This window comes from Cucurbita pepo, chromosome LG04 (assembly GCF_002806865.2).
Source record: "Cucurbita pepo subsp. pepo cultivar mu-cu-16 chromosome LG04, ASM280686v2, whole genome shotgun sequence".
Taxonomy (NCBI): Eukaryota; Viridiplantae; Streptophyta; class Magnoliopsida; order Cucurbitales; family Cucurbitaceae; genus Cucurbita; species Cucurbita pepo.
In genome coordinates, this window is record NC_036641.1 from 8,211,664 (window position 1) to 8,238,057 (window position 26,394).

Sequence of the window (26,394 nt, forward strand, 5' to 3'; positions counted from 1 at the left end):
AATGTGGACCTAATTGCAAGGGCAGAGCTCGTTCAATCGTAACGGTTAAATTGAAATGATGTTATGATATAACGCCTAAACTAGGTTGCATGCCAAGGTTTGACAGGATAAACATTGATTGAACCCATCAGAGTTCTTTTGAACAGTACTTCCCAATGGAAGTTTGGATCCCTTAATTTATGCACTTAAAAGAATTTCCTATGTACAGAAGAATTGAATTTCTGTGCCAAATGTATATCCCATATGAAGCAGAGAAGACAGCAAAGCACAAAATATGAAGCTACACAAGGAACAATTTCTATGTTGGTCCTTCACCTTTTGGAAACTCAAGCTTCCTGTGTCTGAAACACAAATGTGTCTTCTGTGAGGACCCCCTGTCATGTGGAACAAGCTTCCTATGGATATCTCTACGACGTTTCAAACTAAGCAACGAAATTTCGACGTCCGTTCGGGCCTCGACAACCAGCTGACTGGTTTTTGATCATTTACAGGCACTCCATAATGTTGCTTTAAGAAGATATGTGTATCAGATGGAAGAAGAACTAGTATGATTCTTGTATTCTCAAGCATATTTCGTCCGAAGGCACGTCTTCATGATCACTATATTTCACTAGTTCGCCATTTCCGCTGCAAAGTCGTGTCGATAACGAAGGGGAACCCGGGGAATGATTGCCTGCATATGTATTTGTAACACCAAGATTTTGCATCAACAGATTTAAATATCATTTTATGATGCAACATTAAGATCTTCACACACCTCTAAAGGATGAGCTTCTTTCAAAATCTTTGGTTAGTTGCAGTAAGATGGTACCAGACAGCACAACAACAAAGCCACATATTTCAGATATGATTGTTCCTCCACTTTGGCCATCCCAATCCTGAAGTAAAAGATGTATTTTTCTAAGTATTAATATATTAAGCTTATGTCTGAACGACTCGAGATAAGAGCGAATGAAATGAAGCGAAGATATTGTCCTAACTCCTAGCAGACTTCCTCATCAATCAGCTCAGATAACAACATGAATCCAAGTTCAGAAGAATCTAAGATCTTTAGAAATAGTTTCGTTTCGTTTCGTTTGATATCGCATAAAATTTATATAATTGTAGTGACAATCTCGACGCATGCTTCAGCTATTCTTACACCATCTTACACACACAACTAGATTTTTCATACCTTGAACATTATGACACTTGCAAGGATTGTCAGTGTTGTAAACATAACGTAGTATATCGGCGAGACGATTGCAGTGTTGAATGTGTCGAGTGCCTGAAAAACACAAATAAGAGGCGTTTATTGATGTTTCGTAGATCGATTGTAAACCAACTTGATATCAACCATAATTGCAAACTGCCCGTTCTTGATGAACTTCAGATGAGAAAATATAGAATTTTATGTGCAAAGAATGAGCTTTTTTTGTTAGTTTCTACTCGCTTCTGATCCCATAAAACTACCCTCTAAGCCTACAACATCTGAGGTTGGAAAATATTAACATTTCAGCGTGAACTGAAGGGTTTGGAAGTGGCCATAGGTCTCCTCCACTAGCTTTGCTGTTGTTATTAACAAGAGTTCATGAGTAGATTATGACTTCCAGAGGCATTCATCAAAGGGTTCCCTTGTCTACCTTTCTTTGTTCATTGCTAACTGATTTCTTTCAGTTGCTTTCTTATGCATACGCTCTATTTTTGCTGGTTATAAAGTTGGTAGAGATGGAATTCATATCTACCATCTACGGTTTTCTTCTGACGTGATACTCCTATTTCCTTGGTAGGAGACCTATAATGTGAGATCCCACATCGGTTGGAGAGCGAAACAAAATATTCTTTATAAGAGTGTGGAAACCTCTCCCTAACAAACGTGTTTTAAAACCTTGAGGAGAAGCCCAGAAGAAAGTCCAAAAAGGATAATATATGCTAGCGGTGGGCTTGGACTGTTACAAATGGTATCAAAACTAGACATTAGGCGTTGTGCCAGCGAGGACGTTGGGTCCCCAAGGGGGGTGGATTGTGAGATCCCACATCGGTTGGAGAGTGGAACGAAGCATTCCTTATAAGGGTGTGGAAATCTCTCCCTAACAGACGAGCTTTAAAACCTCGAGAGGAAGCCCATAAAAGAAAGCCCAAAAAAGACAATATATGCTAGCGGTGGGCTTGGACTGTTACAAATGGCATCAAAGCTAGACATCAGGCGGTGTGCCAGCAAGAACGTTGGGTTCCCAAGGGGGGTGGATTGTGAGATCCCACATCGGTTGGAGAGTGAAACGAAGCATTCCTTATAAGGGTGTGGAAACCTCTCCCAAACCGACGCGCTTTAAAACCTCGAGGGGAAACCCATAAGAGAAAGTCCAAAGAGGACGATATCTACTAGCAGTGGGCTTGGGCTGTTACAAATGGTATCAGAGCCAGACACTAGGCAATGTGCCAACGAGGAGACTAAGCCCCGAAGGGGGGTGGACACGAGGCGGTGTGCCAGCAAGAATGCTGGGCCCCGAAGGGGGTTGGATTGGGGAGTCCCACATCAATTGGAGAAGAGAACTAGTGTCAGCGAGGACATTGGGCCCCGAAGGGGAGGTGGGTTCTAAGATCCCACATCATTCTTTGTAAGGGTGTGGAAACCTCTCCCTAGCAAACGCGTTTTAAAAACCTTAAGGGGAAGTCCGAAAGGGAAAGCCCAAAGAGAACAATATCTACTAGCGGTGGGCTTCAGTTGTTCCACACTTTCTTCATTTTGTGAGATAGAAAACTCAAACATGAACTTTCAAAGTTAAGCAACCACATGCCAATCTAAGAACAATAAAAGAGTAGTAGAATTGACAACCTTGTTGAGATAATTCATTTGAATAATGACGCAAGTTACAACCACCAACATGAAAAACCACGTCTCAGGGTATATTAATTGGTTCTTCCCCTCAAAGGTCAATTTCAACGATGTCCCAAGGGCTTTAACACTCATCACCTGCAAATATTCAGGATGGAAGTCAATCACACACAAAATCAATTAACAAATGAGAATGCAAACCTTTTATCCTTTCAACATAGTTTTGGAAAATCATGTGTAGGGAAGCTTGTAAAACAAATAGTAACTAGTTGTAATAAGGCAATTTAAATTAGACCATTGATTTTCGACGCCAACGTAAGCATAGCTCCGTGGATAAGGCATCTACTCCTTCCTACTAAAAAAACGACCATTGAGCTATGCGTTTTGCACATAAGATGCAATAAGTTGTTTGCAAGATCAGTTGCAATTCATGCCACGCTATCAAACAGTTAAACGCGGTAGTTTGGAACAATGAAATGCATCATAATTCAACTAAACTCGACGCTCTGGTGAGACGAGACGTACCGAGAGGGAACCCATGAGCGAACAAATTCCGGTAAACACCAACACGTTGGTATGGCCACATCGCGGGGAAAAATAGATGGCAAGAATAAAAACCAATACAATCACAGAGCCCATATATAGCAAGAAGGCTGAAAAACAAAATAGTATTAATCAGCAATGAAGCTCACGTACGACAAGGTAACGAACGAAACGAGTCACGAGCTAGACGTTTAACCTGGCTGTGTTGCCATATTCCATATTTCCTGTACAGAAGTAATAGGACGCTCACTTGGAGCATGAACAACTATAATGACTGAGCCTGCTATACACATCACACACCCCAAAATTCCAAGCTTGTGCAGCCTCTCCTTCAAGATAAAATGGGCCAACACAGCACTAGAAAATCCCATTCAGAGGACATCAGAGAAAACTCTGATAGCAAACATGGAGATAACTTTTAAACATAATTGAGAAAGAGCAAGCATAGCAGACACGAAATACCTGACGATTATGCTTAACGCACCGAGCGGCGTCACGAGAACTGCAGGGGCAAATGCATAAGCAATGAAGTTGGCAGCCTCACCAACAATCACTGGATTACAAACAATATGAACATTGATCAAATATGGAATTCAAAAGGGGCAAATGAATCATGTCCAGCAGATTACTAGAACTTTGAAGCAAGAATCAGCCAAATTTAAGTTCATCCATGAACACGGTGCACAATTTCAACATAGTCAAGAATCAAGATAAGAAAACATGTAAGAATCCATGATTATATGAACAACTTAAATGCAAAACAATCGAAGCCCCTTGAGAGGAAGAAAGAATATCTTACTTATAATCATGCCTATCCACCATAGAGGCTCCAAGAGGTAAGTATAGCCACCAACACCTGCAAAACGAAGAACAAAAACAAGGCCATCTGAATCAAAACAAGCCCCAGAAGAATCAACAAAGAAAAAGCCTAAATCAAGTGCATTCAGAATGAAAATCTTCACCAGCTCTGACCCCAGATGCTGCTGCTGCTCTTCTAAGCCCCTTTTTCTTGATAATAAAGCTTGCCCCTATGAACCCACTTGAAAGCAAAGCCAAAATAACGCCATTCAGATTGTCTTCACCAAAACCCATCACGAGAATTCGATCCTTCTTGTTCTTGTTCTTCGTTTCATCATCCAATTAATGCCCCATTAGAACCGTATCTACGACCCAGAATAATACCATCATCATCTTCTTCTTCTTCTTCTTCTTCTTCTTCTTCTTCTTCTTCTTCTTCTTCTTTCTCCAATGTAATCCGTTTTCCTTTTGGTTTTTGCTGCGAAATACGGTAGTCACATTGACGATGCTGATAATCAATCATCAGTACAGATAATTGCGTTTTGTCGCGTTGAGGATGGAAATTGCCCAATGGGATCCACGCCACGCCGCACGGGATTGACGGACAAGAAAAACTAGTGAATATTTTGTTAGAAAGTATTAAAATGTATTGGGTAAGTAAGTAAGGGAAGTCATAATATAATACAATAGAATCAAAGCCATACGATTAATTACCGTAAGGATCTTGACCTTCATCTTGAATATGAACAACTTTTGGTGGGGTTCTGAAATGAGAAGAATTCTTGGCCGACATCATCATCTATCAATTTTTGTGTGACCTAAACAAGCAAACTTTTTGTGTGTATTCATCGGTTGTGAGCATTGAACTGTTGACAGCGACGAGCCGTATGGAAGATGGAACAACTATTAGTGGCTTCAAATTCTTGTTCACAACTTTTGGTAGGATTAAGAATCATAAGCAATTAAATAAACCCAACTTAAAATTTTCATAAACTAGAAACTCTACAATCACTACCCGTGAGAGTTTGTCTTTTGATTTTCATTACTGAAAATGATTTTCGTAGCTGATTGAGTATGTTTATAATTTTAGAGACTTGACAAAATATGGAACTAGGAACAGTATCTTACTAGATGGAATGCACTTCTTCCCATATAAGGTAGGTAGATGAGTAGTTCGTTTAAATGTTGCTTCTGGAACTTGAAAGATATGGATCACTCTCTCACCAACTCTGAAGGACTTAGTTTATGATTAGATCATAAACAAATTGTTTATAAGATTATCAATGCTACTTACCGTACATAACGTAATTGTAAGGGTAAAATGAACTTTTGATCTAGTTGTTACTAGAAAAGCTTATAACGCATCAGTTTGCTTGTAATAATTATATTCATGGACACAACTTATTTTACACTAAATTTATAGTGAGGTAAACTTATAATTAAGGAATGAAAATTGATTAATTAAAGAATCTAATTAATTAATTTTGTATCACTTGAACTTAGAGTAATACTAAAAGTTCGTTTAATTGATTTTCTTATAAAAAATATTCAAATATTAAATATAAAAGAGAAAAATACATTTCAATGAATTAAAATTTGAAAGAAACACGGTCAGGGCTTTCACACGTACCTTATTCGTAGTTAAGGTTCAGCTTTGTTTGGTGTTGCTTGATTCTAGACTAGACTTACCTCGTGAAAGAATTATCCTCAAGTTTACCTTGTTCAATCAGGTTCAGGAGAAGGAATCTTTCGTTTCGTTTTGACTTCCAGTTTTTGATAATTAATATTTCTCTTTCCTTTCAACACTTTAAGGTTCAGGAGCGACCCCTCCGAGACCGAGATCGAGTACAGATAGGGCTTTGAGTTACTTCTAGTCTCTTCCGCACCTGATTCTCAAATTCAGGAGGTAACCCAAAAAATCCCAGCTAGTTTGGGCGGGCACTTTTCATTCCGAAATTCAGAGTAATAAAATTTTTGCATTTATCATCCAAAATTAAACCCAAAGTTATTATTAAAACGTGACTTATACATCAAAGATACTTTCTTTAATTTAGATGATCCTAGAACATTGTCCGAACAATACTCTTAAACGAATGTGGGCTATGTTCGATGAACTAAATATATATATATATATAGAATGATGATAGTATAGTAGGTAGTTAAATTATATATAAAAATAAATTATGTATATAATTAGAAGGCTTATGATGAGAAAACATTTGGAGGTACATGTGAAAAAGGCAAAAACCCTCTCTATTTCCTAACACATCACCAAATGTCAGCAACATTTACAACAAATCGAATCCCTAAATCTTTGATCCAAACGAAAAAACAAAAGGTTAGATGCCCAAAACGAATCTAAACCACAAACCTAACAGATTAAATAAAAGGCTTACCAAAATTTACACCAATTCTCTACTCGACAGCCCTAGAAAGTGGGAACAAGAATTCGTGATCGATGATGTTCTTGATAATCAGAAAGAATTTACCTCCAAGGTGTAGTTTCTTTTCAACTTCATCAATTTTCTCGCAGCTTCACCGTATGCTCCATGTTTCTCTGTTTCTTCTGCGTCAAATTCATCTCCCATTTTATCTAATCCATCTAAAGCCATACCTGTAGAACTAGGTCTGATCACGACGAGAGTCGCCGCCGTCATCACGGAGCCGGACGCTGGTAGGTCCAGCACCGGCACATGCCACATCTTCATGTGCAGATCTGGTATTACAGTCCTTTCTACTGGAGATTGATTTGATGTGGAGGATTTCATCGAGTCTCTGAGTTCTTTCAGTTGTTTCTCCTCCATACAGAGTCTTCCTTGTTTTGTTGAATCGGTTATCACCACGCTCTGTAGCATCGGGAAATCGGCTACCATCTGTTTGACCAAATAATGTCTCATGGAAGCAGCGATTAGAGATGAAATCGTCCATACAATTCGTAGTTTAAGTTCTTCGTCTCCCAATTCCGTTTCCGAATCTGCTTCTACTACGCGTTCTTCTTCTGTTTCTTTGGCCTCTGAATCAGAATGAACAATCGATTTCCGCCGCAAAGACGACGCTCCAAGAACGACGCAACTCTTCAATTCAGCACCGAACTCGGCCTTCCACTTAAGCAAGGGACCACCGCCATGAATAGAGCCGATTTCATCGCCACAGCAAGGAAGTTCCATATGAACGAACTTAATTCCTCTAAATTCCTTCAACGCAACACTCGGCCAGTAGTACCAATCGCCAAATCCAGAACTCGGCGGCGAAGTACGAGTAATCACACGCCGAATAAAACGAAAAGGCGTAAACACAAACTTACGAACAAAAAACCTAATCAAGGAATTCGGCGGCGATCGACGACCGACTCTCGATTTCCGCTTCGAATCAAGTACAGGACGAGGAATCGCAAGAAAAACAGTGTCGGATTGCGAAATGAGAGAAGCAAATCGCTTAGAGACGGCAAGGCATCGAATAAGAGAACGAGCATCGATCAATTTGTTGAAGATGAGATGAAGAATCGCATCAGGAAGAAGATCAAAATAGTCTAAATCATCATCATCATCTTCTTCATCTTCTTCTTCTACAACTAGTTGTTGCTGTTCTTGACCTCGATTTCGTATTTCAAATTGATTCTTGATCGGATCCATGGACACAATGATCTTGGTTCCGGATCTTGATCGTGGCTGTTGTTGGTATGGATTTGAGGCAAAAACGAGTGAAGATTTAAGGCATTAATTCGACGGTTTGTAGAGAGAGAAAAAGAGACTCCGTGGTTTTTGAGTTGTTCGTTTGACCATAGATTTGTAAGAACAGAGAAAAGACGCATAACACTTCATATTTTGCTGACTCTGCAAAAGGTGCGACCATATCCCTTCCCCTTTTTTCTTTTTTCTTTTTTTTTTTTTAATAAAAAAATTAAATAGATAAGACTTTGTATTTATTTTATATTTTAATTAAAGTGTCGGTTAGAATATAATTCAAGTGGTTGATCCAAGCTCGAGTTCGTAACGATATATATTTTTCTAAAGGTTTTATTCTCTTTCGATAAAGTAAAGATGCATATTGCTTAATTTCTAAAGTCGATCATTTTTTTATTATTTTATTTTATTTATTAATATAACATTCAAATTTATATTTCATCTTTTTTTTTCCCATTAAAATTGAATTTTTGAAATAATATTTGAATTTCTCTTTCTAAAACTTATTTATTAAATTATAAATCGAGTAATTAAATTCCAATTTCATTTATTGGAAAAAAAAAAGGCAAAATAATAATAATAATAATGTAACGTACATTTAATTAATAAATATTAAGGAATTAAAAAAAAAACACTAAAATTAAGAAATTAAGGAAGGGTTGACAAAGTCAAACGTAGGAAACTTCGAAGAAAAGGGCAAAGCGTGGCGTATGCGGATTGGACATTCATGCATGTGTCTTATTCTTTCAAAGTTGACTTCTTTCTTTTTTTAACCTTTTTTAATACCACGTGGATTGTCCCTCTTATGATTACCATCTTACACAAACTATATATTAATTTTAAATAGTTATCCTAAATTGAAATATCGCTTTAAGCGTACCCGGGTTGAGTTGGATTAGAAAGATCTCTTGGACTAATTCAAAATTTTGGATTTGCTAGATTGGTGACCCGAGTGATTCGAATAGAGTTTACAACCCTTTATTGAAAAACTTAGAATAAGGTCATGGGTCAATTATATTAACATTTTGGATTGGTTGGATCAGTGACCTGAATGATTCGAATAGAGTTTATAGCTATTTATTGCAAGACTTGAAATGAATTACTAAGTCGTGGTGTGGATGGACAGGTTAGATAATAAAAGTTGTTGACCCAACAATATTGATATTTTGGGTTAGTTGGATTGAAGACCCGAGTAATTTAAATAGAGTTTATAGCCCTTTGTTGTAAGGCTTGAATTGAATCACGAGTCATAGTTGCTATAGATGGACATTTTAGATAGTAAAGGTATGACCCAATGATATTAGTATTTTCGATTAGTTGGGTTGATGACTCGAGCAATGCCCTTCGAGCCAGGTTATGGGCCTATCATTGGGCCTTGGTTGCTTAGAATCCCTATTAATATTGATTTTGCATAAGTGGGGTTAAATTGTGACCAAATATCATACGCCTCAATTTGGAAGACATTATTGGAGTGATAGTTTGTTGGAATTATCAAATAATACAATGAAGATGAGAAGTCACGTCATGGGTATTTTAATTATTTTTTGTAATGTCCCATATGTGCATGTGAAATGTTGTATTGTATTCTATGACTATTATGCATGATAAAACATCATTTAAGAGACCGATTTCATACATGATATGATTGTTTCAATAAAAATAATTTTTTTTGTGGTAACTGCACGTTGTGTGATCAAGTAGTTAACCATTAAAGTCACTATTCGAATGACACTCAGTTTTGTTGCTTAGCTTTCGTAAAGGGAATTAGAATATTGTTTTGGACATCATGGACGATCCATAGTTTTTGGGAACTTGACATCGGCATATAAGTTGGATGATTAATGTATGTATGTGGCAGTTAGGGTCAGAGTTAGATAATTCTAATCTAAGATAGGTCCGGAGTGAATAACTCTGTTTAATTACCAGTAGTATTATATCCCCTTTTACTCTTGTAAAAATAATTAAAAAAAATTTATACCGTCAATATATAGACAAAAGCTGTCTATTGATATCTCATAAATGATCTCAAAATGCTTTTAATGTATTTTTAAAAGAACTATGAAAATTTCAAAAATTTTAAAAGTTAATTGAACGTTTAAATTTTACAATATATATATATATATTTAGAAATTAAATTTATAATTTAACCTAAGTTACTTCAAAATCAAGTGGAAAATAAAATTGATAATAATAATAATTAAAAATAATAATAATAATAATAATAATAATAATAATGTTATGTAATGTGTGGCTCAAAATTAAGAAAAGAAAACGAGAGAATGGTTGACACTCAAAACGGGAACATTATCACATTATCTTTGTTATATCTGTCTCAGCCTCAAGTTTTTTTTTTTTTTCCTGTGTTTTTTTTTTAAAAAAAATAATAATAATAAGCAATTATGTAACAGCAAGCAAATCTACTGTTAGTAGATATTGTCCATTTTGACCCGTTACATATTTTCGTCAGTCTCACAGTTTTAAAAGGGTCTAGTCCTACTCCGATCCCTGCTTCACACCATCCAATGACTGACTTTAATAGCATTTATAACAGTTAAAGTCTATCACTAATAGATATTATACACTTTGACCTGTTACGTCGTCAGGTTCACGATTTTAGAATGCGTTTGTGAGGGAGAAGTTTTTACCCTTTTGTAAGAAAGAAAAAAAAAAAAAAGGGGGTGGAATTACAGGATGTTCGGAGGCCATATAAAGGTTTGAAAGGGATAAGAGATATAATTGAAGTGAAGAAGCAAAGGCAGCCATGCAAATAATGAAAGGAACATATTTGGTGTGGGTGACGCCTAAGTGGAGCTCCCATCTTCCATTCTCTCTTATAACACACAAATTCTCACCTCTCTGCTCTTCTTTGTCATTTCCCACTTTCTCTCTGCTCCAACTTTCACGGAAATCATTCATTCTATTTCTCTCTCAAGGTTGCCTCTCTTTCTCTCTCTCTCTTTCTCTCTCTTTGTTCATCTTCATTTCATTTTGTTGCCTTTGATTGTTCATTTTCTGGGTTTTCTGTCNGTGACCAAATATCATACGCCTCAATTTGGAAGACATTATTGGAGTGATAGTTTGTTGGAATTATCAAATAATACAATGAAGATGAGAAGTCACGTCATGGGTATTTTAATTATTTTTTGTAATGTCCCATATGTGCATGTGAAATGTTGTATTGTATTCTATGACTATTATGCATGATAAAACATCATTTAAGAGACCGATTTCATACATGATATGATTGTTTCAATAAAAATAATTTTTTTTGTGGTAACTGCACGTTGTGTGATCAAGTAGTTAACCATTAAAGTCACTATTCGAATGACACTCAGTTTTGTTGCTTAGCTTTCGTAAAGGGAATTAGAATATTGTTTTGGACATCATGGACGATCCATAGTTTTTGGGAACTTGACATCGGCATATAAGTTGGATGATTAATGTATGTATGTGGCAGTTAGGGTCAGAGTTAGATAATTCTAATCTAAGATAGGTCCGGAGTGAATAACTCTGTTTAATTACCAGTAGTATTATATCCCCTTTTACTCTTGTAAAAATAATTAAAAAAAATTTATACCGTCAATATATAGACAAAAGCTGTCTATTGATATCTCATAAATGATCTCAAAATGCTTTTAATGTATTTTTAAAAGAACTATGAAAATTTCAAAAATTTTAAAAGTTAATTGAACGTTTAAATTTTACAATATATATATATATATTTAGAAATTAAATTTATAATTTAACCTAAGTTACTTCAAAATCAAGTGGAAAATAAAATTGATAATAATAATAATTAAAAATAATAATAATAATAATAATAATAATAATAATGTTATGTAATGTGTGGCTCAAAATTAAGAAAAGAAAACGAGAGAATGGTTGACACTCAAAACGGGAACATTATCACATTATCTTTGTTATATCTGTCTCAGCCTCAAGTTTTTTTTTTTTTTCCTGTGTTTTTTTTTTAAAAAAAATAATAATAATAAGCAATTATGTAACAGCAAGCAAATCTACTGTTAGTAGATATTGTCCATTTTGACCCGTTACATATTTTCGTCAGTCTCACAGTTTTAAAAGGGTCTAGTCCTACTCCGATCCCTGCTTCACACCATCCAATGACTGACTTTAATAGCATTTATAACAGTTAAAGTCTATCACTAATAGATATTATACACTTTGACCTGTTACGTCGTCAGGTTCACGATTTTAGAATGCGTTTGTGAGGGAGAAGTTTTTACCCTTTTGTAAGAAAGAAAAAAAAAAAAAAGGGGGTGGAATTACAGGATGTTCGGAGGCCATATAAAGGTTTGAAAGGGATAAGAGATATAATTGAAGTGAAGAAGCAAAGGCAGCCATGCAAATAATGAAAGGAACATATTTGGTGTGGGTGACGCCTAAGTGGAGCTCCCATCTTCCATTCTCTCTTATAACACACAAATTCTCACCTCTCTGCTCTTCTTTGTCATTTCCCACTTTCTCTCTGCTCCAACTTTCACGGAAATCATTCATTCTATTTCTCTCTCAAGGTTGCCTCTCTTTCTCTCTCTCTCTTTCTCTCTCTTTGTTCATCTTCATTTCATTTTGTTGCCTTTGATTGTTCATTTTCTGGGTTTTCTGTCTCTGTTTCTTTGTTTATTTATGTACTGAATCTTCATTTTGTGTTGAGATACTAATTTTGAAAGTTGGGATCTGATTCTGAAGCATGTTTAGACTTAATAGACAGTGTATGGATTAAACTTGTGATTTGGTGTTGAGTTTACTTGATGAAAACTTCATAATCCTCATTCAATAGCTTAGTGAAAAGAGCATTAGTTTCTGGTTCAGAGTTTGTGTAACGCTCAAACCCACTGCTAGTAGATATTGGGCTTTTCCTTTCACCCAAGTCCACCGCTATCAGATATTGTCTTCTCTAGCCTTTTCCTTTCGGGCTTCCTTGGTTTTTAAAATGCGTTTGCTAGAGGGAGGTTTCCATACCCCTATAAAAAGTATTTCGTTCTCCCCATCCGATGTGGGATCTCACAATTCACCCCCCTTCGAGGCCCAGCGTCCTCGCTGGTACTCGTTCCTTTCTCCAATCGATGTAGGCCCCCACCAAATCCACTCCCTTTGAGGCCCAACATCTTGCTGGTACATCGCCTCATATCCACCTCCCTTTGGGGCTCAGCCTCCTCGTTGGCACATCGCCCAATATCTAACTCTGATACCATTTGTAACGGCTCAAANAATAATTAAAAATAATAATAATAATAATAATAATAATAATAATGTTATGTAATGTGTGGCTCAAAATTAAGAAAAGAAAACGAGAGAATGGTTGACACTCAAAACGGGAACATTATCACATTATCTTTGTTATATCTGTCTCAGCCTCAAGTTTTTTTTTTTTTTCCTGTGTTTTTTTTTTAAAAAAAATAATAATAATAAGCAATTATGTAACAGCAAGCAAATCTACTGTTAGTAGATATTGTCCATTTTGACCCGTTACATATTTTCGTCAGTCTCACAGTTTTAAAAGGGTCTAGTCCTACTCCGATCCCTGCTTCACACCATCCAATGACTGACTTTAATAGCATTTATAACAGTTAAAGTCTATCACTAATAGATATTATACACTTTGACCTGTTACGTCGTCAGGTTCACGATTTTAGAATGCGTTTGTGAGGGAGAAGTTTTTACCCTTTTGTAAGAAAGAAAAAAAAAAAAAAGGGGGTGGAATTACAGGATGTTCGGAGGCCATATAAAGGTTTGAAAGGGATAAGAGATATAATTGAAGTGAAGAAGCAAAGGCAGCCATGCAAATAATGAAAGGAACATATTTGGTGTGGGTGACGCCTAAGTGGAGCTCCCATCTTCCATTCTCTCTTATAACACACAAATTCTCACCTCTCTGCTCTTCTTTGTCATTTCCCACTTTCTCTCTGCTCCAACTTTCACGGAAATCATTCATTCTATTTCTCTCTCAAGGTTGCCTCTCTTTCTCTCTCTCTCTTTCTCTCTCTTTGTTCATCTTCATTTCATTTTGTTGCCTTTGATTGTTCATTTTCTGGGTTTTCTGTCTCTGTTTCTTTGTTTATTTATGTACTGAATCTTCATTTTGTGTTGAGATACTAATTTTGAAAGTTGGGATCTGATTCTGAAGCATGTTTAGACTTAATAGACAGTGTATGGATTAAACTTGTGATTTGGTGTTGAGTTTACTTGATGAAAACTTCATAATCCTCATTCAATAGCTTAGTGAAAAGAGCATTAGTTTCTGGTTCAGAGTTTGTGTAACGCTCAAACCCACTGCTAGTAGATATTGGGCTTTTCCTTTCACCCAAGTCCACCGCTATCAGATATTGTCTTCTCTAGCCTTTTCCTTTCGGGCTTCCTTGGTTTTTAAAATGCGTTTGCTAGAGGGAGGTTTCCATACCCCTATAAAAAGTATTTCGTTCTCCCCATCCGATGTGGGATCTCACAATTCACCCCCCTTCGAGGCCCAGCGTCCTCGCTGGTACTCGTTCCTTTCTCCAATCGATGTAGGCCCCCACCAAATCCACTCCCTTTGAGGCCCAACATCTTGCTGGTACATCGCCTCATATCCACCTCCCTTTGGGGCTCAGCCTCCTCGTTGGCACATCGCCCAATATCTAACTCTGATACCATTTGTAACGGCTCAAACCCACCGCTAACAGATATTGTCCTCTTTGGACTTTCCTTTTCGGACTTTCCTTCAAGGTTTTTAAAACGTGTATGCTAGGGAGGGGTTTCCACCCCTTATAAAAATGTTTCATTTTTCTCCATGCAACACATCAACTAATATCCATAAATTACAATATATGTGATTTTGATTCCAATATATAAACATTGAAGCTTTTTGATAAGTTAGAACCAAGACCAAAAGTCTTTTAAGCTTTGGAGACAAAATTTGTAATTTAAAATGACAATCCATTTCCAACTCTCAAAAGAGTAACTTCTCTACTATTCTGTAGCTGATAAGGGAGAGAACTTTGAGAAGGAAAAATGGATTATGTTTACGCACCTGGAAAAAACCATCTCTTTGTCCCGGGGCCGGTGAACATACCCGAACCCGTTCTGCGGGCAATGAACCGAAACAATGAGGATTATCGTTCTCCTGCTATTCCTGCAATGACAAAAACTCTTCTTGAAGATGTGAAAAAGATTTTCAAATCAACTGCTGGAACCACGTTTCTGATTCCCACTACAGGTAACTTACCTTCCCTTTGAAAACACTCACCAGAACAACAACAACGACAACAACGTTGTATGTTGATCTTCATGTTTATGCCTCAGGTACTGGTGCTTGGGAAAGCGCTCTTACGAACACGCTTTCTCCTGGAGATAGGATTGTGTCCTTTCTGATTGGCCAGTTCAGCCTTCTCTGGATTGATCAGCAGCAACGCCTCAACTTCAACGTCGATGTCGTGGAGAGTGATTGGGGCCAGGGTGCCAATCTTGATGTCCTGGAATCTAAGCTTGCATCTGATGGTGCGCACACAATCAAGGCAATTTGCATTGTCCACAACGAGACAGCCACCGGTGTCACCAACGACTTGTCAAAAGTTCGGTTCCTACTCGGTAAGCAAGGAAGGAACAAAGAAAAAAGATCATATTTTAAGAAAATCATACAAAAACATGAAAATTTAAAGCTTCTCACTGCCTTATGATCTGTAATCTTCTGCTGAAAAACACAGATAAGTACAAGCATCCAGCTCTTTTACTAGTCGACGGAGTGTCGTCGATATGTGCACTTGATTTTCGGATGGATGAATGGGGAGTCGACGTCGCTTTAACCGGTTCCCAGAAGGCTCTGTCTCTCCCTACAGGAATTGGAATCATATGTGCCAGCCCCAAAGCATTAGAGGCATCCAAAACTTCAAAATCAGTGAAGGTCTTCTTTGACTGGAAAGACTATCTCAAGTTTTACAAACTAGGAACATACTGGCCATACACTCCTTCCATTCAGCTCTTGTATGGACTAAGAGCAGCTCTGGATCTACTTTTCGAGGAAGGTCTCGACAATGTGATCGCTCGACACAGCCGACTCGGCAAAGCAACAAGGTAAGGATACCAAAAGTGAGTTACCAGAAACTTCATTGCTCTGAGTTCTGAAATTGAAATGCAGGCTTGCTGTGGAGGCTTGGGGGTTGAAGAACTGTACACAAAAAGAGGAATGGTTCAGTGACACTGTGACGGCTGTGCTTGTTCCTTCTTACATTGATAGCTCAGAAATTGTGAGAAGGGCATGGAAAAGATACAATTTGAGCTTGGGACTTGGCCTGAACAAAGTTGCTGGCAAAGTTTTCAGAATTGGACACCTTGGAAACCTTAATGAGGTAAACTACAGCTAACTAGCCTGCCTTTTGTCGAACTCGTTTTCGATGTTTTTGAGAAGTTCATGGCAACAAAACGAATCGATCCATTGAGAAGATTTGTTGAGTTTTAACCATGTTTCATTGGGTTCTTATTATTTTCAGTTGCAACTGTTGGGATGTCTTGCTGGGGTGGAGATGATACTGAAGGATGTAGGGTACCCTGTTAAACTAGGGAGTGGAGTTGCTGCAGCTAGTGCATACTTGCAGAATAACATCCCTCTCATTCCTTCAAGGATTTAATGTATCTGCCATGCTCATGTAATTAATTTCCGTTCTCTTCACCTCCAATTCTCTGTAAAAACATCTCAATATGCTACTTCTGTTATACATTTCAATTTACTCTGCTATTTGTTTGATTACCCTGACAACTTACTACTAGATCTACCTTGAAAAGCTTAGGAGTATCTTTAAATTTTTAAAAGAGTTGTTGGCAGATATTATCCTCTTTGGGCTTTCTCTATCAGGTTTCCCTTCAAGGCTTTTACAATGCGTCTACTAAGGAGAGGTTCCCACACCCTTATAATGAATGTTTTATTCTCCTGTCCAACCGATGTGGGATCTCACAATCCACCTCCCTTCGGGGCCCAAAGTCCTCATTGGCACTCGTTATTTTCTCCAATCAATGAAGGACTCCCCCAATCCATCCCTTTCAAAGCCTAGCGTCCTTGTTGGCACACCACCTCATGTCCACATTAGTTGGGGAGGAGAACGAAGCATTCTTTATAAGGGGGTGAAAATGTCTCCCTAGCAAACGCGTTTTAAAAACCTTGATGGAAATTCCAAAAGGGAAAACCCAAAGAGGACAATATTTGCTAGCGGTGGGCTTGGGGCATTACAAATGGCATCAGAGCTATATACCGGGCGATGTGCCAGCGAGGAGATTGAGCCCCGAAGGGGGTGGACACGAGGCAGCGTGCTAGCAAGGACGGTGGCCCCAAAAAGGGGTGGATTGCGGGATCCCACATTGATTGGAGAAGGGAATGAGTGATAGCGAGGACGTTGGGCCCAGATGGGGTGGATTGTGAGATCCCACATCCGTTGAGGAGGAGAAGGAAGCATTCTTTACAAGGATGTGAAAATCTCTCCCTATCATACGCGTTTTAAAAACCTTAAGGGGAAGCCTGAATGAGAAAGCTCAAAGAGGACAATGTCTGCTAGCCGTCGGCTTGGACTATTACATGAAAGGTATTAAAGAAATTTTTGAAATGGGAGTATTTATTTTATTGAAAATGTAAGAGTATTTCAAGAATAGTTTTATTAATTTAACTAAATTTCAATGATGTAGTTAAAATATTCATCCCTATTCAAATATTCAGTCTGCATAAATTCGAGTAATCAAGTATACAAACCACAATATCCATATTATCATCTTAGCTTCAAACAACTTTTTCACTTGATTACACCAATTTTCCGGCTTGGGTTGATCCAGAATCCAGAATCCTATTTCTCCAGAACCTCAAACCCCAATGGTGGATCCAAAGAGACACAAAAATGGTTCGTCTTTTTATCCTTCTGCCTTCCCTTCAGCACTCTTCCATTTTCAATCAACTCTAGAAGTAAAAACAAGTGATAAAGAGCTTTCGTTCCAGTCACTGCAATTTCATATCAGAAATTTGTTCAATTCACTTAGGATGAAACCAAACTTCACACCCATCTCTTCCCCCACCCTTTACAGGTATAATGGGTTAATTCAATTGGTTCTATACTAGGGTCTTCTGCTTTTGTTTAACTTGAGCTTCTCTAATCTATTTTGCTTGCTTGTGCTTCAGAAAATTGGCTGTTCTTTTCTCCAGATTGGTATTTTTCTCTGTTATAGTGTAGTGTATGTGTAAGAACAGGGATGGTTTCTGCTGTGTTTGTTGCAACTAAAACTTTTTCTCCCCTGTTCTTCTGTGAGTTATGAAATTATGAGCTTTTTTCAGGGCTTTTAGTAAATTAAATTTAAATTGATTGAATTAAGATAATTAAGTTTTTTTTTTTTGGGTTAAAATTTTATGGTTTTTATGGTATTTATTTATTTATTCCAAGTTTAGATGTCCTAAGGCCATTCTCCTAAGTTCTTCTAAATCTTTCTTAAATGGAAACTAATTTGAAATTTGATTGAATTTCTGGAATCAAAAAATGCACAAAAGCAAAATAAAAATCTAATGCATCCCCATACCTTCTCCCTTTTGTTCAAGTCGCAGACGTCGACGACGAGCCCTTCTGGCGACGTTGACGACGTAGTGAAGACATGTCCCATGTACAGCATGTGACTGGTTTGGTAGCTCTCTCCCCTCGTGCATGACGCTTGTGCATTTTTTGTCTGTCTATCTTGGCTCTCCACTTTTCCTATCACTTATTTTCTTGTTTTACTTTTTCAGTTCTGAACTCATAGACAGATTTTGAAACATACAAAATCTATTTTGAATTTGTCATTAAACTTTTATATTACATTTAGGGAAGTGAGAGAGAGAGAGAGAGAGAGAGAGAGAGAGGCAAATCTCAAGTGAATAATTTACACTAAATGGAGGAGAGAGAGAGATACGTGGGGAACCAAATCACTGTGTTGCAGCTCTGAATAGTTCACTCCACTTCTGAGGATCATTCCCTGGACCCTCCCCCTGCAAAAGTTTCAAAGTTTTATTACTTTTTCAAAAGAGAGATAGAGAGATCTAACAAGAATCGACTAGTTGTAGCTTTCTATTTTTCGTTTTCAAAACTATTTTTAACAACAATAATCAGGTGATTTGTAAAGCAATACAAACGAACAGTCTTATTTGTTCTAAACATTATTTATGAAAATACAATAAAGGGGAAGAAGCAAGAGAAATGGCTTTTTAGAAATAATTATTCAACCAAGTTTTAAATTTGTTTATAAAACAGTTCTCAAAGAAGCTTTTATTCTCATAAACTGCAGCTATCTTGGAAGCTCACCTCAACTGAGTTAATTTCGTACGCCTGTCCTTCAGTGAAATCAATGTCCAGAGCCTGTATGCAAGCTTCAGCAACCACAATCCTGCTGGCCTCTCCAACAAGTTTGTCACCTGAGACCCACGAGAGGGAAAAAGAACGACATAATTTCAATGTGAACTCGAATATGTTAACTAACAAGAAAGGAACGAGAATATAATGACAAAAACGGAAAAAGATACTAATTGAAAATTGTATTAACATGTGTATACGATTGTAAATTTTCATACCTGGCTACTCACTTTAAAACTTTTTTTTTTTTTTTTGTTTTAAATTTTGGACCCGTTTAAGTTTAGTTTTCAAAAATAAAAAACCAAATAGTAATCAATCAGGTTATCTTATTTTCATTGTAAGTGATTAGAATTATGGAAAAGTATAGAAACAAGGCCATAAAATTAATCACTGGTAAAAAAGATTAAGGATAACGAAACTAACGGGTTCTCATACACCACATTCTATAGTGGCAATGCAACATTTGTCATTTTTACAAATTCTATAAAGTCGTACCTTGACCAAGGAGGACAGCACGCCGTTGCCCTGCTGTAGCTTTGAGCAAAGTATTAAGATCATATGAGGTGTATGGTCCATCAGTCAACCTACCAGCTCTGGAACACACAATTTTGTACAAAAAAGAGAGAGTGGGTGCTCAATGTTGAAAAACAGAGTTACATGTCTAGAGTAAACAAAAAAAAAAAGGTTAGCTCAGGTAAAATAAGAAGCTCATGCCAACTACACATACCTGATTATTGTAAAGGGAAGACCTGAGTCACGAAGAAATTCCTCCCCTTGCCTTTTGTATTTGAGAACACCAAAAAGGTTCATAATGCTAGGAAAAAAATGAAACCAATTAGTGGATTGAAAGCATAGTTTGTAAAGGAGTCAAAGAAACGTATGCAGTCACAGACTCGTCTGCTTCCTATACCAAGTTGTAAACAATAACAATAAAAGGTAAATGTGTGTATTCAAGCCTCGTGCTGATTGCTGAGAAATATAAATAATAAACCATCGAAGTTTATGCCGCATGATTATCAGTCTGATTAACCTTTTGGTATTTTGACGCAGTATATATTTACTGTTTTAATTAGGAGCAATGAGGTGATACAGATACGCAACATAAAATTGATACTTGTCTGAAGATGTCAATATAGTTGAACATTCTGAAGAAACAAACATCAGTTTGACGAACTAGAGAACACATCCTTAGACTCTATGGTTATAAGAGATGACAAATTTTAGTGGGTCTGATCTCTCCAAATGATGCAGGTTATGCTTTTTAGAAGAAACACTTTTAGCATGGACTCTAATAAACCAATCTTTATTATTTCCTAGAAGAATTATTCTCGACAGTGAAAAGAGTGACCTACCTCCATGGCAATTCATTGAATTTGGTTACACCTATTGATGAAACAAGAACTACTCTTTTTACTGATCGAGGAAGTGCTGATATAAGGTTTCTCACACCCTCCCAATCTACAGTCATAAGTTCATAGTCAGAAAGTGCCGAGAAGCATAGGTATAATAATAGGTGTGTTAGTGTGCTTACGAGTATTCGAAGATATGCAACTATAAATCTAGAGAATGGAAACAAAAACATTGTCCGATGTTTATATTGATTTCAACAAAGATCTATAGGTCTAAGTTTCTAGCCAAAACGCCAAAATGTAGCATCTGATATCAACAGTATAATCCTAACCTACTCGTTCAGGAGTGTTATCCCCATCCCATCGCTTTGAAGGGAAGGCTGTTGTTCCTGTGCAGCAAATCACATGCGTGACACCCTAACAGATGATTATCAGACAAATAAAAAAAGACATATTAAATTTATAAACAATTGATACTACCAAAAGTGTTCAGTTATAATATTTTAAAATAAGAAAGAACAATAAAAATCATATCTATCAATAGAGTTCTATGAAGAGAGAGAAAAAAAAAACTAAAATCAACAATTACAATCCAAAACGAGGACTACTTAATCTATTCCAATATAATTCAAAAAGGAATCTGANAAAAAAAAAAAAAAAAAAAAAAAAAAAAAAAAAAAAAAAAAAAAAAAAAAAAAAAAAAAAAAAAGTGAAGTCTGCGGTAATAATAGACGAGGGATCCAACTGTTAAGTCCAAGATCATAGCCCAACGCTAGCCTTCTTGAGAATGCGAGAACAACATGCCAATAGTATGGTTTATTATTTAGGTTCATATTTATTTCAATCTAATTTATATTGTAATTTTTGGTTTCTAGCTTGTTCTTATTATAATAACAATAACCATAATCATTAATCGTTTAACTTTAGGTTCACAATTTTTTCAATCTAATTTATATTGTAATTTTTGGCTTCTAGCTTGATCTTATTATAATAACAATAACAATAATTATTAAAATTTTAACTTTTTGTTTTCCGTCATTATCTATTTCAAAATTTGCATATAAAGAACCATGGAACCTTCACCTATCCCCACAATGGAATGACATTGTCCACTTTGAGTATGAACGCTCGTAGCTTTACTTTTGGTTTTCCCACAAAACCATATACCAATGAGAATAATTGTCCTCAGTTATATACCTATGATCAATCTCTTCCTATGATCAATCTCTTCCTAGTGAATGTGGGATTATGTTTGCACTCCTAACATGATACTTCCCTCTACATGAGTAAAGAGGCAATCTTCCCTCCTCACTTAATAAAAGTACGTTTCTCTCTTTCCCTTGGTTTTGTATCTCCATAGACAGGAGGAAAGAGCCATTTTTCACTATTCATGAGGAACAAGAGTTCATCCATGCCAAAAGTCTGATTCCTCATGAGAGGAGCTAGGGAGAAGAGAACAAACAGTACAATTTCAAGCAAGGTTAGTGTCAATATGAAAAGATTGAAAGTGGCTAAAAGCTGATAATTATAGGCAGTGCAGCCGTGCCAAAGGTGTGCCCGAGAAGAATCAAATGAGTTCAGGAGTTTTTCTACAATTAAAGCATTGTTAAGGAATTTGATACAGATACAAAATGGTAAGGTAATGTAATGTAATATAATCAAGATCACAAACCTCAAATATAGATGGATCTAGGTCGTCTGGGTTCCTTGTATCACCTTTGCGTACCTGTCAAATTTAAAACTCTCTGTAACAACAAAGACTACTTGAGAGTATGGTGAAACTTTTAAAAATCAACATATTTTCCAGACCACATAGGGCAATGAATAAGAAGTTGCATCAAACATTCTAACTTGTTCCTAATCACATCAATGGTAATAGAAATCGAAGCCAATCGATCAAAGTGACACAATAGCCTTTTAGATCCCAAGTCCTCTCTCTCTATATGCTATACTCAACCGAGCAAAATGGGGCACGAAACCATTAGCTACCGTGCCATGTCCTTGCACAACTAAGAGAGATCATAGTACCTGTAACATATCTTCGTCTTGTTCACCAAATAATGTAGTTGCTTTCTCGGGGTCTCGCAGTAACAGGCGTAATTTGACATTCCGGTCAAGCAAAGCTGCTGCCACCAACTGTCCTATAAAAGAAAGTGAAAACATCAAACCAAGCACATAAATCACCTAGCGGACAAAACAAATCCTCCAATATAGATCGTTGATTACTAGGACATAATCTCACCATGCAATAACTAGCAAGAATAACAGCTAAAAACTTTACCAAAATCACCACAACCTTCCTCACTAAGAACTACAACCGATACACTCAATTTTAAAAGATTCATGACGAGATTAACATTAAACTAACAACCTAACACAACCTGATTCAGTTTAACTTAATCAATTCATCATGTACGTCCATATATATTCTACGGAAAAATGCAGAGGAGAATTCAGATAGAACATACCGACGCCTCCGGAAGCGCCGACGACAAGGACGAGTTTAGAAGATGCAACAGGATCAGTTTTCGACTCGCGGATCGACTCTGAACTTGGAGATTGAACAACTTCCTGATTGATAACACGAATGGCTGCGGATCGTCCTCTACAGCTTGAAATGCTCTTCCGAATTTGGTTATCGGAAAACGAACACAACGGATGAAGGCCAAAGAGAGAAACTCTTTGAAATGTTTTGTGAAAATTACCAAGTGGAAGATGAAATTCCGGGATGAACGAGAGAGAGAGATTAGAAGCCATTGATGAGAACAGAGAAAACAAGCAGCAAGAGCAACAGTGAAGAAGAAACTGATTACCTGAAAATTAATAGGTATATGAAATTTACATATATGCTAAAAATAGTGTAATTATTATTGAAATTAATAACAATAACCTAATTTGAATTCTAAATTGTAAAAGTTATTCTAATCACACGTTTAATAACCGTGAGGCGGACCATAGGTAACGGGTCAAAGCGGACAATATCTACTAGCAATAGACTTGGGCTATTACAAATGATATTAGAGTCAGACACTGAGTTGTATGCCAGTGAGGACGTTGGACCCCTAAAAGAGTGGATTATGAGATTCCACATTGGTTGGAGCCGAGCGAAGCATTCCTTGGAAACAAGAGTGTGGAAACCTCTCCCTAGCTTACTTATTTTAAAAATTGTAAGGCTGATGACGATATATACCGGATTAAAACGGACAAAATCGACTAGCGATGAGCTTGGGCTGTTACACCAACAACTATTGAACTTCATCTTAAACAGTCATCTATTTGTTTAGCACTATTTTAGAAGACTACTCTACCATGAATCTTCACTACGACTATACTTATGAGGCTCACCCAGCCTTTCGAAGTTCACAACGAAATGAAACGAGTCTAAATTAAAAACTACACAATAATAAATAAACAATATCGAATTAATTTTTTTATTTTATTAAATTCGAACCTCTAACCTCTTAATCGATGAATATATCCATTATAATTGAGTTATATTCATTTTTGCTCGATTAATAATATTTACCTATTTAATTTGGAATAAAAGTAATTCCAATATCATCATTTTATTATGTATTTATCACAAAAAAAGGAGAATAATATATAATAAATAATATTTCAAAACACTAATAATAATTATTTATAATTTTCCTTTTCAAGAGAGGAAAAAAAAAACCTATAAACCACCATATTGGGCAGATATTTTAGAACTCATTTTGTGGTAAGATTTGGAGTTACTTTCTGTGGTCATGATCCTTCCACGTGGCTGGTTATATCCATTCCACCTCAGCTCCCCACCAAAAAAAAATATTTTTGTGATTTAAATTAATTACAACATTTAAAATTATATGGACCAAATTTATAATGCAGTAATTCAATAATAACATTAAGATATTTTAATTTAAATTTATAATTACACATAAAATTCTTTTGTAAGTATAATTTCTCGATAGTTATTAGTGATTGGCTCGAATATATCTCTTCTAAATGTTTCTTATAAAAAAAAGGTTTCCCTCCCTGTAACGGCTGTAACGACGTATTTGTGTGAATATAGGAATTTATTAATCTTCTGTCTTTTATTGTAATTTTGATGTTTTATGTAACACTACCTTCTAAATTCTTAATTTTGATCCAAATTCTAAACACGAGTCATTATAATAGCTATGAGAATCTCCTCTAAAGCATGTCAAGGGTATTTTGTAGCCAAGTCCGATCAAATAGACGTCCTAGTACGAGTTATAAAGACAGACTCCAACCCAACAAAATCCAACCAATACCATAGTTACAAAAGGTAAAATCGGCTTCACCACATGACGTGAGCCCCTCGATCTTATTGTACTCTATTTAAAAAACGGTAAGTATGAGCTCGATGATTCTTTTCTAAACCGTCAAGGCCTAGCCAATTGTAGGAGTTAGGAGTAAAATGTACAAACGAAGACAATGGTAGCTTTTGATCGATAATATTCCAAAAATGACACTATTTTTTAAAATGATTTATTATTGTCGTTGAAAAATCATAATTATTGATATGCTATTGACCTGTGCTACAATTATATATATTTGTCCAAGATTAGGATACAAAATAATATACGTAAATTATTGTTATGAAATAATAAACGTAACCACTTTCCGAAGTCTGGCCGTGATACCATTTGTAACCGTTCAAGCCCACCGCTAGTATATTGTCTATTTTTGCCCGGACATATGATACAATTTTAAAACGTGTCAGCTAAAGAGAAGTTTTCCACCTTTTGGTAAGAAATGCTTCGTACCCCTGTTCAAGGGACGTGGGATCTCACAATTCAATTTAGATCTCCAAAAATTTTAATTTTTTCGATTTCAATTTGGTCCTCTAATGATTGTAAAACATATTTTCCCTAAAATCACAGGGTGAAAATATAAATATAATATATAATCTAAGGGTGTTTATGGATTCCATTGATTGAGTTACAGACATTTTTAGATCAAACCCAATTGTTTGAACGGTAACTTTTTTTTTTTAACCCAAACAACATTATTATATAACGAACTCGGAATCATGTATTTAAATCTTCATTTATTTTCAAACATTGAGTTAATATTTTGAACCGAATTTCAATATATTCTATAAATAATCGAAAAGTAATTATTGAATTAAAAAAATATATAGCAAAAAAATTTGCAATAAATTTAAATTGGTTCGATTTCATCTAAATTAATTTTAAGATAATTCCCGAGCAAATCCAACCCAACCCAACCCAACCCACACCATACAGGCTGGATTAAATTGATCGGGTTTTTCAAGTGATCAAATTTTTTTTGAATCTTTAAAAGGAATAACTCGTACCTAAACTAAAATATTTAAAAGATAAAGGACTAAATTGAAAAGAAAAAAAAGAATTAAAAAATTGAATTAATGAAGAAGTGGGGGATGAATGTGGTTTTGGAAGGTAGCTTAACCACCATGTCCTTTTGTGTTAATAGAGGGGAAGATAATACAAAATGTATGGTCATTTTCACTTCAAGACAAAGCAAAACAAGACAATTTTGGGTTTTGGAAGCACATTGGTTCAACTCTTTCTTGCACTCTCTCCCCCACCACTTAGCCCCAACAATGGCTACCCTTTTGGACTTTTCTTTGTTTTGGGAATATTATAACCCCACCCCCTCCCCCATGGATTCCCTTTCCTCCCAACATCCAGACAAAACGCTTCTAACCTCGTTTCCTTTACCTACTCTTTTTAGATTTGAGAAGGAAACGAGTGCCAGTGAGAACGCTAGGCCTCGAAGGAGGATGGACTGTGAGATCCTACATCGGTTGAAGAGAAAGCTTAAATATGATAATATTTGCTAGTAGTGGATTTGGGTTGTTATGAGTGATA

General features: G+C 36.3%; 4 protein-coding genes and 1 long non-coding RNA gene across 6 annotated transcripts; 1 reads left to right on the plus strand and 4 right to left on the minus strand.

Annotated features, from left to right (window-relative positions):
* Nucleotides 1-81: 81 nt before the first annotated feature.
* Nucleotides 82-4,959, minus strand: LOC111793298 (probable magnesium transporter NIPA6). Its single transcript, XM_023675126.1, has 10 exons — nucleotides 4,871-4,959; nucleotides 4,321-4,770; nucleotides 4,158-4,214; nucleotides 3,821-3,911; nucleotides 3,555-3,715; nucleotides 3,341-3,468; nucleotides 2,816-2,953; nucleotides 1,175-1,267; nucleotides 758-878; nucleotides 82-673 (listed from the first exon to the last, which is right to left on the minus strand). The coding sequence occupies exons 2-10, from the start codon at nucleotides 4,448-4,450 to the stop codon at nucleotides 543-545; spliced, it is 1,050 nt and encodes a 349-aa protein (XP_023530894.1). The 5' UTR covers nucleotides 4,451-4,770; nucleotides 4,871-4,959; the 3' UTR covers nucleotides 82-542.
* Nucleotides 4,960-6,325: 1,366 nt separating this feature from the next.
* LOC111793092 (F-box protein At4g18380-like) lies at nucleotides 6,326-8,012 on the minus strand. The gene has a single exon (XM_023674823.1). It carries the CDS (start codon nucleotides 7,786-7,788, stop codon nucleotides 6,631-6,633), a length of 1,158 nt encoding a protein of 385 aa, XP_023530591.1. The 5' UTR covers nucleotides 7,789-8,012; the 3' UTR covers nucleotides 6,326-6,630.
* A 2,669-nt stretch (nucleotides 8,013-10,681) lies between these two features.
* On the plus strand, nucleotides 10,682-16,585 carry LOC111793091 (serine--glyoxylate aminotransferase). 2 transcript variants are annotated; one of them, XM_023674822.1, is made up of 6 exons: nucleotides 10,682-10,772; nucleotides 14,817-15,052; nucleotides 15,139-15,423; nucleotides 15,540-15,906; nucleotides 15,971-16,181; nucleotides 16,323-16,585. In XM_023674822.1, exons 2-6 carry the CDS (start codon nucleotides 14,848-14,850, stop codon nucleotides 16,458-16,460), a joined length of 1,206 nt encoding a protein of 401 aa, XP_023530590.1. In that variant the 5' UTR covers nucleotides 10,682-10,772; nucleotides 14,817-14,847; the 3' UTR covers nucleotides 16,461-16,585. The 2 variants fall into 2 exon arrangements, with proteins under 2 accessions (XP_023530590.1, XP_023530589.1); XM_023674821.1 differs by lacking the exon at nucleotides 10,682-10,772 and adding an exon at nucleotides 13,662-13,809.
* LOC111793094 lies at nucleotides 14,651-15,164 on the minus strand. The gene is made up of 2 exons (XR_002814874.1): nucleotides 15,062-15,164; nucleotides 14,651-14,968 (listed from the first exon to the last, which is right to left on the minus strand). It is a non-coding gene; the product is annotated as an uncharacterized LOC111793094 (long non-coding RNA).
* A 936-nt stretch (nucleotides 16,586-17,521) lies between the features above and the next one.
* On the minus strand, nucleotides 17,522-23,342 carry LOC111793093 (uncharacterized protein At2g37660, chloroplastic). Its single transcript, XM_023674824.1, has 10 exons — nucleotides 23,002-23,342; nucleotides 22,562-22,674; nucleotides 22,206-22,259; nucleotides 20,866-20,950; nucleotides 20,537-20,642; nucleotides 19,912-19,998; nucleotides 19,680-19,777; nucleotides 19,137-19,246; nucleotides 18,382-18,823; nucleotides 17,522-17,812 (listed from the first exon to the last, which is right to left on the minus strand). Exons 1-9 carry the CDS (start codon nucleotides 23,288-23,290, stop codon nucleotides 18,761-18,763), a joined length of 1,005 nt encoding a protein of 334 aa, XP_023530592.1. The 5' UTR covers nucleotides 23,291-23,342; the 3' UTR covers nucleotides 17,522-17,812; nucleotides 18,382-18,760.
* Between the last annotated feature and the right edge of the window lie 3,052 nt (nucleotides 23,343-26,394).

Bases quoted from the DNA above. Each gene is read 5' to 3' on its own strand.
- LOC111793298 (XM_023675126.1), bottom strand. From the start codon at position 4,450: ATGGGTTTTGGTGAAGACAATCTGAATGGCGTTATTTTGGCTTTGCTT. The intron at 3,469-3,554 runs GTTAAACGTCTA...TTTGTTTTTCAG, and splicing joins GAATATGGCAACACAGCCAG to CCTTCTTGCTATATATGGGC. The intron at 674-757 runs GTGTGTGAAGAT...ATACATATGCAG, and splicing joins AAGAAGCTCATCCTTTAGAG to GCAATCATTCCCCGGGTTCC.
- LOC111793092 (XM_023674823.1), bottom strand. From the start codon at position 7,788: ATGGATCCGATCAAGAATCAATTTGAAATACGAAATCGAGGTCAAGAA.
- LOC111793091 (XM_023674822.1), top strand. From the start codon at position 14,848: ATGGATTATGTTTACGCACCTGGAAAAAACCATCTCTTTGTCCCGGGG. The intron at 15,053-15,138 runs GTAACTTACCTT...TTTATGCCTCAG, and splicing joins GTTTCTGATTCCCACTACAG to GTACTGGTGCTTGGGAAAGC. The intron at 15,424-15,539 runs GTAAGCAAGGAA...TGAAAAACACAG, and splicing joins AAAAGTTCGGTTCCTACTCG to ATAAGTACAAGCATCCAGCT.
- LOC111793093 (XM_023674824.1), bottom strand. From the start codon at position 23,290: ATGGCTTCTAATCTCTCTCTCTCGTTCATCCCGGAATTTCATCTTCCA. The intron at 19,778-19,911 runs GTATGTGTAGTT...TGTGTGTTCCAG, and splicing joins CTTCCCTTTACAATAATCAG to AGCTGGTAGGTTGACTGATG. The intron at 18,824-19,136 runs GTGAGCTTCCAA...AAACTTTTGCAG, and splicing joins ACGAAATTAACTCAGTTGAG to GGGGAGGGTCCAGGGAATGA.